Source organism: Sphaerodactylus townsendi, linkage group LG02, assembly GCF_021028975.2.
Source record: "Sphaerodactylus townsendi isolate TG3544 linkage group LG02, MPM_Stown_v2.3, whole genome shotgun sequence".
NCBI lineage: Eukaryota > Metazoa > Chordata > Lepidosauria > Squamata > Sphaerodactylidae > Sphaerodactylus > Sphaerodactylus townsendi.
In genome coordinates this window covers 80,750,851-80,765,002 of record NC_059426.1, presented here as the reverse complement: position 1 = coordinate 80,765,002, position 14,152 = coordinate 80,750,851, and the positions used below count along the sequence as shown (strand labels likewise).

General features: G+C 42.0%; 1 protein-coding gene across 1 annotated transcript in view; it reads left to right on the top strand.

Annotated features, from left to right (window-relative positions):
• The first annotated feature begins 2,851 nt into the window (after nucleotides 1–2,851).
• Nucleotides 2,852–14,152, top strand: part of CTSD (cathepsin D) — a 49,975-nt gene continuing 38,674 nt past the window's right edge. Inside the window, exons 1-2 of the mRNA XM_048484433.1 lie at nucleotides 2,852–3,056; nucleotides 6,684–6,840. Of these exons, the coding sequence (XP_048340390.1) occupies nucleotides 2,995–3,056; nucleotides 6,684–6,840 (219 nt within the window). The 5' untranslated portion in view covers nucleotides 2,852–2,994. The remainder of the gene's footprint in view (nucleotides 3,057–6,683; nucleotides 6,841–14,152) is intronic.

The following is a 14,152-nucleotide window of genomic DNA, read 5'->3' as shown; positions in this document are numbered from 1 at the left end:
CCAGGATGTAAGTCATGTATTTTATGAAACACAATACTCTCTTACCTTCTTGAGTTGTCAGACAGCCAGGTGACAGAATAACTGATGAATTCTAATATTTCTGTTAATTGTTCAATTTGGATTTGTTATAATGACAGTATTAAATAATGGGATGTGTCCAATTTGAGTTTTACTTAATATCTGATTGCATATTCCTAGTATTGCAGTCCCACTGAAGTGGCAGAGCAAAGAGTAAAGGAGTACTTTAGAGATGAAGTTACTGCTGGTTGCGAAAACAGGTGTCAACACACCCTTAGGAATCAGGGTGGGGCGGAAGTATCTCAGTTATCTCTCCTTTCTTCCAGCCACATCATATACTCTCACATTGGCTAAGGACTTATTTTAGGAGCTACTCTGATTAATCTAATGCTGAAGCATCAGCTTAAAGGTCAAATTCCATTAAAATATGGTTTAGAATTCCATCATACATCAGTGAAAATTAATGAAATTCAGAACTGATTCTTTTGAGATCATGAATCTCTTTTCTCTATCCAACCAAGAAGTAAGCTAAGACAGAAAGTGATGAAATAGTTAACATAAACAATCAAAACCTGCTGGTACATACAGTGGCATGATTAACCAAATTTCAACAAATGAATTTTCCATGGTTTCATGAAGATGTCCCATTCAAAGGGTCCAACAAGCAAGAGACTCAGAGGGATTTCCAGGGAGGACAACTTATTTTTCCCTCCCACACTATTTTTCCTTTCTCTTCCCTGAAAGCACCCATAGCATCCTTCCTTCTCCTGCTTGCTTCTTACCCACTAGCCAAGACATCTTTATCTACCCTTCTGTCTACATCACATAGGCTATTGTGGAGTGGCTCCTGCTTAATTGCAGCAAGCAGTCAGGATGAATCATTCAATGGCCAAAACAGCCCAGGAAAGTGTTACCATGCTACCTGGGAAACTTTAATGCTTTCAGTGTGATTTCAGCTCTCGGTAGCGCGGAGGAACAGAAATTGGGACCCAACACAGCGAATATAGTGAACAAATAAAGATTCTTTATTGCGATGCTGACCTAAGTGTCAGCACCCTCATTCCACAGCAACTGCGCTGCATAGCAGCTTTACAAGGCCTTTTAAACACTTTCTCCCGTCAGGAAAACCGGGAGACCGCGGTACAACCCACCACCATTCATTAACAAAAAGAAGAACCAATCACATTCTAGAGGGCAGTCCCTTCTGGAATTTCGCAGTGGATCCAAAGCGAGGCGCTGATGTAGGCGCAGTCAAATCCAAGGCGGGAAAAACACAAAGGATTTACTGGTTGATGAGATCAGGAAACGAAACCTAAGGGTGCAGCACTCCTTATCTGCTGGGTGTTGAGATTAAGGCAGGCTGATGTCCGTCTTCCAGGGTTTCCTTTTTGTTACAAGTCTGGTCTCAGTTTTGTGAATGAAAAGGGACATACCAAGGTGGGGCAGGGCTGGGCTGTTACCAGCATTTCTGCCTTGCAGAGAGGGGAGTTCATACAAACTCAGAACAAATCCTATTTTCTATCTAATACAGAAATTATTTCTGCCTAAACTACAGAAAAATAATATAAAGTTTCATGTTATTTGGAACAACAATCAGAAATGGATTTCTTTATTTCTGACACCGCTATCACAAGGACCTCTTACATTGCTTTTTACTGGTTCAAACTAAAACTTTAAGACTGGCAATACCTTTGTGGTTGTCTAGCAATAACTACTGACAGCATTCATTTCTTAAAGCTACAGGTGTTGCTTCTATTATTTTGGAGGGTATCCCCCTCCCCCGCTTGATTTTAAGGTTTCAGGGTTTTTTGCAAACCTGGTGGTTTTCTCAGCTTTGCAGCAAGATGTGTCTTGTCTGTCTACACTCTCAATATCTGGGTTTAAGTATCCACAATTTTAGCCATATTGAGAATTAAATAAGTTGGATCATTGCTCTGTACCATTCTGCATGCTCCTCTTGCAAGACATGCTATGGGGCTGCAGAATTAAATTCATTGGTACTAAAATAGCCTTCGTTGTAGAGTTTTCTAACAGTGTGGCACTTTGTTGGTAATAAGATATTTGTTCTTCAGAACTTTGTTCTACAGAACTTTGACATCTGTACTGTGATACTGCAGTCCTATTTAATTTAAAGGTTTAGCTTATAATTTTCCATAATGTTCCAACTGGAGTGGATCTATTTCTTTTGAAATCAACACTGTTGTTTGAAGATGGGGAAGTGATTGGTGGCCTCCCATGTTTCCTGTCTATGTAGTGTATTACTAAGGTTAGTAACGCTCTTCTCCTGAAAACCATATTCTTGTGAAATTCAGAATGACTAAGAATCAGGCTTGCCGACAGTCTTACTAGAGGTTTTTTTCTTCCAGATGTGATCGTTTCTGTCCATGAAGAATTTGTTCACACAATCACATCCCGTGGTTCTTTTTTGTAATTGTCACAAGGAACGGCATCTTTCCTGGCAACCATTTGCTGAAATGGCAACAACTTGTTCAGATATAAATATATGTATAGATGATATTGTTCAGAATAAAGGGAAAGTGTCGGAAACGGCAAAATCAGAACTCAACGTTTGCTACTTTCAAATAACTTCGTTTCATTTCAGAACAAATACATGACTGCCTGAATGAGGTAACCTGAATATTTAGCGCTTGTCGTAAAACAACGACGCTCTTCTCTCGCATGCAGCCAACTTTCTTGGAAGACACGTGAAGCATAGCATAGAGACTTTCCCCCACAGATGAGCGCTCGACCAGTATTTCAAGAGTTAACTAGATTCCCTCCCACTCTTGTCTGATCACATGGCACAGAGTTGCAATTTTTAGACGGTCAGCTGACCAAGCAGTCACACGACTGGATTGCTCAGTCATCCCCTTAATATTAGAGGGTGCAAGCGAATCGAGATTTGCAGAGGCAGCAGGACCGTCGCAGCCTCACAACGTAACCGATCCTCTGCGATCTAGCACAGCCGCGGCAGTCATGGGGCTCCGTACTTTGCTCCTGCTAGCCTCTCTCGTGGCCATTTGCTCGTCGTTGATCAGGTGAGCGTCGGAGGCTGAAAGAGGGGTCGGTTCGGGGCTGTCCAAGATCTGTTTGAAGAAGCCTGTATGCAGGGACTGTGGGAGAACATTGCAGTCCAAAAGCAACCGGCTAGGTGCTTCAGCGAGTGGCCTTGTTGCAGCGCTTTCAAAAAGCAACCATGACCCCCTTTGGGATTCCTGCAGCCGCCCGGGAGGGCGTGGCTGGACGGAGCCGGCATTGCGAGGCGCGTGTCAGTTCAGTCCGCCTGGTCCAGCGATAAGGTTGTTTTCGCCATTGCTAATAAGCATGACTATGAGGTCATGGAGGATTTGGGGAGAGCTTGCTATTCGCTTATAAGCTATCCGATTGGGTCGATTTGTGCAAGAACAAAGATCCTTTCTGTTAAGAGTTGAGCTTTAAGGATTAGATTGCAGGGACGTTCGAGGAGGGGTCCCCCAAAACAGAGCTAGTTTTTCTCTTGGTGGGTGCTCTGCGCTGACCTTGCTTTCTCTTGCAATTCTGCATCTCTGAGATGAGTCTGACATCCCTTGCCTAAGCATTTTAAATGTTGTTGACTTCAAGCTTCGTCTTGAGTGCTCTAGGATGGCAGTCAAATTCTGACAAGTGAAGATAATGTCCTCAGTTTCTTTAATTTAGAAACAGGAATATAGTGATAGTTGCTGATTTGTAGATATTGAATTTCTTTCTGTTTATAGTAGGTTGGGTCCCAGTTTTGTTGGTTAGATGGGGTCCTTGATGTGCCTGCCATATTGTAGAATTGTACATTGTAGAATGTCAGGTTTAATTTCTGAGGCCTTCAGGTCAGCGGAGGGAGGGGTAAAGAAAAAATGCAGCTTTGGGTTGTCTTGCAAGCAGCGTATAGGACTGAGGTGAGGCAACAGGTTATTGCCACAGAACAGGACCAAAGGAATCTCAAGAGCCTATTAAGAAATGTACTTTGGCATGTAAAAATAGCATTGAGAAATCTGATTTTCTCCCTGTCCATTTTTAAGTAAACACCTGTGTAGTTTAGGATGGCGAAGAAATATGTTTATTCACATCTGCTAAAAATTGCAAAAGATGTATGAGTGTTTACACACACACAACCCAAGGTCTTTTTTAAAAAGATAACAATCTTCCCGTCAAACTCACTGGTAATATTTCACTCTTTTGCATATGCATGCACATTTATGCATATGCTCTCATACACACCTCTGCACTTGTGACACCACCTATCGGAATAGATGACACTACATTTTTTAAAAAAAGTCATCACACTTTCATAGTGAGCAAACAAGTTTATTTGTTGATGTTCTGACAGAAAATGCCTCCTACATGCGTGGCAGTGCTGTATAATTCAGACGTCTTGTTTTTCGTATCTAAATATAGGAAGTACAACCACAGTTATTTAAAAAAATAAAAAGCTCCCTACAAGAAAATTAGCCATATCCAGAGGACCTTTTTTCCCTCAAAAATGGTAATGGTTCTACTAAATTTATTTGAAAGGAGGCACACTTAGAGCCAATATTCCATCGTTGGTTCTATATTGGATTTCACAAATCTGGTCACCAGTATAAATCATATATTTCTTTCTACCAATCAACAAGAAATTAGATGGCCTTTCCACCCGCAAGATTTCGAGCATTGCAGAAAACTCAGCCTAGGTCGATTCCTCACTCCCAATTAGATGCGTGCTTGTCACTCCAAATATCCTGGTTTTCTGCAGAACTCCCCACTTCACCAGCGCCGAACGTGCATTCATCCCCTTTCTGGCCCCCCCCCCCCCCCCCCAGCACATGTTATTTTAGAATCTGGAAGAAAGTAGACCTTTTTGGAAAATGTGTGGGCAGTCATATTGGAGAAGTGGCAAAATAGAAAAACTGACTTCCAGAGCCAGCCAAAGTTTATGGGCTCCCAGTTTCCATGGGCACTGTTGACTAAGGAAACCTTAGTTGGAAGTATTACTGGATTACTAGCATCTCAGTGTATGAAAACTAACAAGACCAGTTTGTCAGCTATTTTAGACTTGATTCCCTGCACTTATTAATGTCTTTTGAACTTGGCCTTTCGTTAGAATTGTATTGCTAGTTCTTGACTGTAGTGTGAACATCTCCTAACCAAATTGTGAAACTTGCAGTTTTTCTGAGATCCCTGTAACTTCCTGTGGTGGGTTTTGAGGAGTGCTTCTGTTCAAAAACCTGACAACCTAAACAGTGGGGCGAACCTTTGGCACTCCAGATGTTATGGACTACAATTACCATCAGCCCCTGCCAGCATGGCCAATTGGGCATGCTGGCAGGGGCTGATGGGAATTGTAGTCTATAACATCTGGAGTGCCAAAGGTTCGCCACCACAGACCTAAGAAAAGTATTTCACTGCCCTAGGAGCAGTTCTCTGCAGCAAATGTTGGTGAGTTCAGAACCCTTCTTAACCATGAACTTGACTGGTAGCGTTGTCACCACCTTGTTTTTGAGGGTGAACATTAGGGTCCCAAAGTCTTCTGAATGTTACTACTGATGTACTGGTAATACTGGATTTGATTGTGAACTGGAGAAAAGGGACTTAAGGATAGAATGGGAATTGGTAGGAGGGTTTGTGCTCTGTAGACCGATAATAGTTGTATATCTTGGATATTTGGGTTGTTCTTTTATGGTTACCCTCTGTTGGCCTCAGAATGCTTTTAGTGTGTTTGTTTTATATGCAAGTTCAACTTAAAAATTTGATATTTACAAATTAAAGGTGTAACTTAAGAACATTGTAATTAAATGTTACGTAGTAAATTTCCAGCTTGTTTGCCTTGCAGCAAGCATAACTTAATAATAAAAAAAAGAAACTTCTAAAACTTGAACCATGAGGGTGGTTCTCATTATATGGTGCCAGATTCCTTGCAGGAGTAAATTAAAAAAGGATCCATTACTGGCAGAGCAGCCAAACCAGTAAACACCAGTGAAGACTGTGATACCCACAGAACCTGTTATGTGTCTCCCCTTCAGAAGGAAAACTTGCTGCTTTTGCTGCAGACTGAAGTGTCTCACTCGACAGCGCTGATAATGAAACTGTTCTTGTGTTTATCCCTTATCTTGATTTTTGCTAACCTCAATTTAAAGAACCTCAATTTAAAGAACAGTTTCATTATCAGCGCTGCCTAGTTCTAGTTCAGGACCAAGTGTGGGGGTGGGTTGGGGAAGATGTCACAATACTAGAACCAGGGGGCATTCATTGAAAATGCTGGGGGGAAGAATTAGAACTAATAAAAGGAAACACTTCTTCACGCAACGTGTGATTGGTGTTTGGAATATGCTGCCACAGGAGGTGGTGATGGCCACTAACCTGGATAGCTTTAAAAGGGGCTTGGACAGATTTATGGAGGAGAAGTCGATTTATGGCTACCAATCTTGATCCTCTTTGATCTGAGATTGCAAATGCCTTAACAGTCCAGGTGCTCGGGAGCAACAGCCACAGAAGGCCATTGCTTTCACATCCTACATGTGAACTCCCAAAGGCACCTGGTGGGCCACTGCGAGTAGCAGAGAGCTGGACTAGATGGACTCTGGTCTGATCCAGCTGGCTTGTTCTTATGTTCTTATGTTCTTATGTCAAAAGGGCTGCTTGCTCTAGCTAATGCGTTGTGTATCTTTTAAAATCAGAATCCCATTGAAGAAGTTCCCTTCCATGCGCAGCATCCATGCTGAATATGGGAACAATATCCAAGACCTGACTGAGCTGGGGGAGGTGCTAAAGTACAAATATGGGGGTCCCGGTGCAGAAACTCCTACCCCAGAAGCTTTGAAGAACTACATGGATGTAAGTATAACACCTGATCTTTCCTCCTTTAATGGCTGTGTAAATTTTACATTATGGCAGAGCCCTGTTTATTCCGTGTTCCTACAGGAAACCAGGTCAGTAGGAAAAGAGTCTCTGTGTATTTGTACACAGAGCTTTCAAACAACGCGCCCTATAATCTACAGTTATCCTTCGCTTGGTATTTCAGTGATGAAGTGGCCTGTTCTCAGCTTTGTTCTTTGGCAGGCTTAGTATGTGGGGAGTTTTATTTCACTGCTATTCCATCCACACCCAGTGAAGTGCTTCACTTCTTGGGATGTGGCCTGTTTCCTGAGGAATCCATGTGTATATGAGATTTGAGATAAACTAATGTTGATTATGGTGATTGCTTTATGCAATGGTAGCTACGGATGGTGATGTGTAGGAGGAGTATTAAGAAATTAGTGACGCTTAGAGTAGGTAAGGCACTAACAACGAGTCCAGTGTTCTGAAATCATTCCCATCCTAGTAAATGATGCTTACACTGGAGAAGGAGCAGATGCTGTAAACAAATTGTTTCTGAATATAATGAGCTTAAGAACATAGGAAGGACCCTGCTGGATCAGACTGGAAGTCCATCAAGTCCAGCATCCTGTTTCACACAGTGGCCAGCCAGTTCCTCTGGCAATCCAGTAACAGACATATAGGCTGAGGCCTTTCTCTGATGTTTCCTCATGGCACTAACATTCAGAGGCTAATTGCGTTTGAACGTGGAGGTTCCCTTTAGTCACTATAAGCAGTAATTCCTGCTGGACCTAGCATATTATAGAATCATAAATTTGGAAGGGACTTCCAGGGTCATCTGGTTCAACCCCTGAATATGCCGGGAATTCATAACTTTTTCCGCCCCGCCCCGCCCCCCAAGGTCCCAGTGAACCTTTGCCATGTCTAGAAGATGCCCCCTCCCCCCAAAACCCTCCAAGATTACTGACCAATCTGGCAACAGGGTGAGGGGTGCCACGCTCCGGACACGCACCATTGAGGTCACCCCGCCCCACTAGGCACCCCCCCCCACTTGCCTTAGTTCAGCCAGCTGAAAAAGCAGTCAGGTCCCAGGGCCTGGCTGGTGGGGCTGCGCGTTGGTCTGTGGGTGGGAACTACACTTCCCAGGAGACCTTGCGAGCCTCCTTCCCACCCCTACCCCCAGAAAGGCCTCTGCAAGAGTGAGGCTCTCAAGGTCTCCTGGGAAGTGTAGTTCCCACCCACAGACCAACTAAGATAAGTGGGGGTGGAGGCGGGGCTCAGGCACCATTTTGCCCCAGGTTACATTTTGCCCCTGCGCTTCTGATCTGGCCTGAAGAAAACTTGCTTTTTGATCCAAAAGTATTGATCAGCATTGCTCTGTGCATGTAAGAAAGAGTCTTGAGAGCCAAGCACCGACACAACTCTTCCTGCCCCTGGCTCTCATTAACTGCCTAAGCTCACAGAATCAGCATTGCTGTCAGATGACCATCTAGCCTATGCTTAAAAGCCTCCAAAGAAAAAGAGTTCACCACCTCTTGAGAAGCTTGTTCCCCCAAGGAACTGCTCTAAATATCAGGAAGTTCTTAAAGTTTAGCTGACAACTCTTTGGATTTAATTTCAACTCATTGGTTCTGGTCCAATAATCTGGAATAATTCCTCTATATGACGGCCCTTCATGTACTTGACAATGGTTATCATATCACCTCTCAGTCATCTCCTCTCCAAGTTAAACATACAAAACTCCTTCAGCCTTTCCTCATTGGCTTGGACTCCAAACCCCTCATTATTTTGGCTGCCCTCCTCTGGACACGTGCCAGCTTGTCTACATCCTTCTCAAACTGTGTTACCCAAAATGGAACACAATTCTCCAGTGAGGTCTAACCAGACCAGACTAAATTGTGGCCTAACCAGACCAGACTAAATACCATCACTTCACATGATGTGAATACTTTATTTCTATTGATACAGCCCAAAATCATATTTGCCTTTTTAGCTATTGCATCACAGTGCTGACTCAAGATCAGTGAATGCTCTAAGATTCCTAGATAATTTTTGCAAATATTTCTGCCAAAACAAGTCTGTCTCATTGTATAATTAGCAATTCATTTTTCTACTTAAATGCAGAATTTTACATTTATCTCCTTAACTATAATGAGCTGGACTATCCATGAAGCTGCAAGCTCCTAATCTGGAGTTCTTACTTTGGCCCAACTACTAGTTTGCTTGACTCTATCTAGAAAAGCCCCTCCTCTCTCTCCCTGACATATATCTCACCACTGCTTCAGCAAAGTCTGGGGGCCTTCTTCCATTCTGAGGAGCCGTCTTCCAGTTTTATTGGCTTTTTCTTCACTTATATCAGAGGACGATTTCCTTAGCCCAGAAGAAGGCCTAAGACTTTGTTGAGCAGAGTAGTAAGATACATACATGTCTAATTATTTATTTGAAACATTTATTCGTCACCTTTCTTCCTTACGGAGCTCAAGGCAGGTTATCACATAGATAAATTTCATAAAATCAATATATGAAAACCATAAAAACAAAAATTTTAAATCACAATTCAGGACTACTTGTAAATGGAGCTCACTTGAGTCCTAAATATGACCATCTTCAACTGTTTCTAAAGATTCAAAATGAGAATACCTGATGCACCTCCTTGGGGCTGCCACTGAAAAGGCCCCTCTCTCATGTACCCACTAAATGAGTTTTTTCATTGATGGGACAGCCAGGATGGGCTCTCCCTGTGTTCTTTGTACTGAGGCAGGAATAAATGGGAGAAGATTTCCTTCAGATAGCCCAGTCCCAAGCCATGTAAGGATTTTAAGATCAAAGCTAACATCTTGAATTGGACTCAGGAGTGGATCAGTAGCCAGTGTAATTGCTGTAATATCAAGGTAATATGCTCTCAATATCAGGCCCTGAGCAGCAGTCTTGAAGCAGTGTGCTGTACTAGCAACAGCCTCCAAATACTCTTCAAGAGTAGCCCCAAGTAGAGCACATTTCTGTAGTCTAGTCTAGATGTAATTAAGGCATGGATCACTGTGGCTAGGTCTGACTGAATCAGGAACAAACACTAACGCTGAGGAAAAAATGCTTCAAACCACCACAGACACCAGTATTACTCCTAAGCAGTGAACCTGACTTTTCAGGGGGACTTTTTGTTACTTTCTGATCATGTAAAATGACAAACAGCATCTAATCAAGAAAGGAGATTCTGGAGAGCCCATGTGGTATAGTGGTTAAGAACAGGTGGACTCTAATCTGAAAAATCAGGTTTGATGCCCCACTCTTCCACATGAGCAGTGGAAACCTACCTGGTGAACTATACTTGTTTCATCACTCCTACATTCCAACTGGGTGAACTTAGGCTAGTCACAGAACTTCCCCAGCCTCACAAGGTGTCCGCTAAGGGGAGAGACAGGGAAAGGAGTTTGTAGGCCGCTTTGAGTCTCCTTACAGGAGATAAATCCAGCCTCTTCCTTTATAACAGTGGTTCTCAACCTTCCTAATGCCGTGACCCTTTAATACAGTTCCTCATGTTGTGGTGACCCCCAACCCTAACATTTATCAATTTTACAGATTGAGAACACTGATGCAGAGAGTCTTAGGGTTGTGAAAGGGTTGTGAAAGGGTTGTTTGACCCCCAAAGGGGTCCTGACCCCCAGGTTGAGAACCACTGCTTTATAATCTATGAAATTTAATCCACTTAACAAACATTCACAATGATTGATGATCCAGTTTTCTTCTTCAATGGAGTCTTGACACAGAAAGCTCATTTTCTCTAGGATGTCACAGCTGTTGAAATTACTTTGCCATCAGAAGCGGGGGGAAAGCAGCACTATCTTTTCTTGGAAAATGGAAGCCCCACAGCCTCTGCAAATTATTTTTCTCTCTGATCATTCCTTGGAAAAATGCTGTAAACTGCAGTCACCCTCTTTTACCCCTTGTTTTAGTGATGCTGCAGTGCACAGACAGTAGTTGAGCAGAGGAATATAGTTGAAATAAGCAATGGAATAGCTTTTACTGGGTCCAGCTAAAGCTCAGTTGCAGTACAAAAGCATTTGCGTTGCACAACATTTCTCCATCTGAATGTTCAAAGGGAAAAAGTTTAAAAGGGGGCAAATAGATGACATGTTTGAGACCGAGCATGATGTCAAGACCATCCTAGAATCTGCATTTGCAGATTTTCATAATTAGGTTAAGAGCAGGCCATGTTGATCAGGTAGCACTAAATCCTTCTAGGATAGGTTAGGAATGGGATTAGTTCTCTTCAAAAACATAGACATTTCACAAGCCATGTTAGTCCAGAACAGGGCTATTCACAACCTTGCAGATAAATACACTGAGTAATAACGGGAACTGAAGGTGGTGAATTGTTGAGCATCTTTATGGTCCTTGGGGTCTCTTCCAACGTTATGATTCTATCTAAGCAAATATACAAGCATAAACACATTCAGGCATGCACTTTTACTGGAAGAAAATTGATATGAAAGTGGTCTTCTAGAACTTTTCAGAACTTTTGATTTCCAACTCTTGAGTTCAGAATGTGTAATAACGGGAACTGAAGGTGGTGAATTGTTGAGCATCTTTATGGTCCTTGGGGTCTCTTCCAACGTTATGATTCTATCTAAGCAAATATACAAGCATAAACACATTCAGGCATGCACTTTTACTGGAAGAAAATTGATATGAAAGTGGTCTTCTAGAACTTTTCAGAACTTTTGATTTCCAACTCTTGAGTTCAGAATGTGCAACACCAATATTTAGGGCATTCTGTGATTCACTGAGAGAGGTTTTTGACTGTTTACATGTACTTCTGTCTCATGTGGAAGCGTTGAAGATCAGTAAAAAATTAAATTCTCAAAAACCTGAATGAAATCCCTTCTCCCGCTGAAAGTGTGATTTGGCTTGGTAAAAAGTTCTTTGTAATCATCCGGGATGCAGAAGTACTTCTGTAAATTCTGAGCCCTTCGGGGGAGGGCTGCCAATAAATTCAAAAGATGGATGGATGGATGGATGGATGGATGGATGGATGGATGGATGGATGGATGGATGGATGGATGGATGGATGGATGGATGGATGGATGGATGGATGGATGGATGGATGGATGGATGGATGGATGGATGGATGGATGGATGGATGGATGGATGGATGGATGGATGGATGGATGGATGGATGGATGGATGGATGGATGGATGGATGGATGGATGGATGGATGGATGGATGGATGGATGGATGGAAATACTGGTTTTGGTATTTATCTCATTATTTTATGACACGTGGTTTGGTAGACAGAGCCGGTTGTTCAAAAGGTGGATTGTTCCTCAGCTATCATGCTGAAGGAAAGCTTGATCATGGGCTCAGAAGTGATTGTACGGATGTTATCCTGTATTACTCTTTAATTACATCATTGCAAGTATGAAGTGTAGTAAAACAATAGCTTTTTTGTTCAGTTTTCAATGGTGTGTTTATGGATGAAGCATAGATTCTATTCTGGTTGCTATGAATATTAGGGCTAGTAGTTTGTTGGGTAGTTCTGTAGGAGAATGCTAGGTAAACATTTGATCCTTGATGGTTACAAGTTATCAGAGTCCCATTGTATGATGTGTATAATATTTTACACTTTATCCAAGGAGAAACATCTAGTATTTTCTCCAAGGAGCTCGGGGTATAAATCTCCCATCCTTCATGCTGTTCTTATTAAACCCCTGCTAGGTAGATTTAGTTGAGCTTTCCCTCTTCCTAATTTGACATTTTAACCACTAAACAATGCAGCCTCTCCTTGAAGGTTTGGAAGAGAATTTACAAGCTATTAACAATATTGTGTCATAGTTGTAATTATTTTATGTTTAGCAAGGGCAAGCACCTCCCAATCATCATTGCTCTTTCATCATAATGAGGTCTCTGTGCTTCCTGTTTCTACAGGTTGGACTGAATCTAAAAACCTGAGGTCTGAGAATTACTATCTGCAGTATGCTTGTGACCAAAAAATTCCAATACAGTTAAGGGGATTTATTTTGAGGAAATAAGGTCAGAAACAGGCTGTTTGTATTCTTATCTGCTGGTTCTTCTTTAAAACACAAATTTGCAAGTCTCATGTCATGTCTACTGAGAAAATATGAAGCCGAGTTTCCTAATTGCTGAAAAACTACCAGAGGGTTAGGTGTCTGTGCTCTTGCACAATTTCCTCCACCTGTTGACTTAATTAGCGCCTTACTCCCTTGTTGTTATCTTTTCTTCCTTTATCCTTTGCTTCCTGTCATCCAAATTTTTTATTGTGGAAGGGCACAACTCTTACTAATTTTGAAATGACAGTGTTTTAATTTTTTTAAATATATTTAAAGTGTTTAAATAATGTAAGTTGTTGTGAGCCACCCCAAGTCCACCGGGGTAAAGGTGTCATACAAGACCAATAAAATAAATTTTAAAAATTAAAAAAAAATCTTAATCTTATATTCTGAAGAACACTTTTAATGTCACCTTTGTGACCCTCGTAATTATGAAGTGGCAATTGCTTGTGTTATACCTTTAGACTGAGGGGCCCAAATGTGTAGCAGTGGTGTAATGGTTAAGAGCAAGTATTTCCTCTAATCTGAAGGAACCGGGTTTGATTCCCCACTCTGCCACCTGAGCTGTGGAGGTTTATCTGGGGAATTCAGATTAGCCTATACACTCCAACACACGCCAGCTGAGTGACCTTGGACTAGTCACAGTTCTTCTGAACTCTCTCAGCCCCACCTACCTTGCAGGGTGTTTGTTGTAAGGGAAAGGAGTTTGTAAGCCCTTTTGAGTCTCCTATAGGAGAGAAAGGGGGGATATAAATCCAGCTCTTCTTCAAATGAAAATTGTCTAATGATTTCAAAGGGAAGTGTGAAAATAATCGTAAGTGCCTAGGACAGGTTTTCTCAAGGTTTTTGAACTCTGAAGGAAAACACAACCACGACTACCTGGTTAATGAGCAAGTAGACACAGGTATCCTATGTGGGTGGCTCATCATTAAGAACATAAAACAAGCCTCCTGGATCAGAGCAGAGTCCATCTAGTCCAGCACTCTGCTACTCGCAGTGGCCCAGCATTGGGCACAAGAGCACAATCCATGGTTTCAGAATGCAAGGTCTTAAGAAGTAAGCATTGTAGGAGAGGATGTGGAGGGAGCAAACTGGGGTTTCAGAAGATCATTGCTAGTTTTAATGTCTGTGACAATTTTCCAGATTGTTTTTATTGTATGTTTAAATATTTTGCAGTCTTCCTTAAGTTTTTATGAGAGGGGTGAATGATGAATTTTAGCTTTAAAAAAGTATTCTACATTGGCTGAGCTAAGAATCCAGTGGG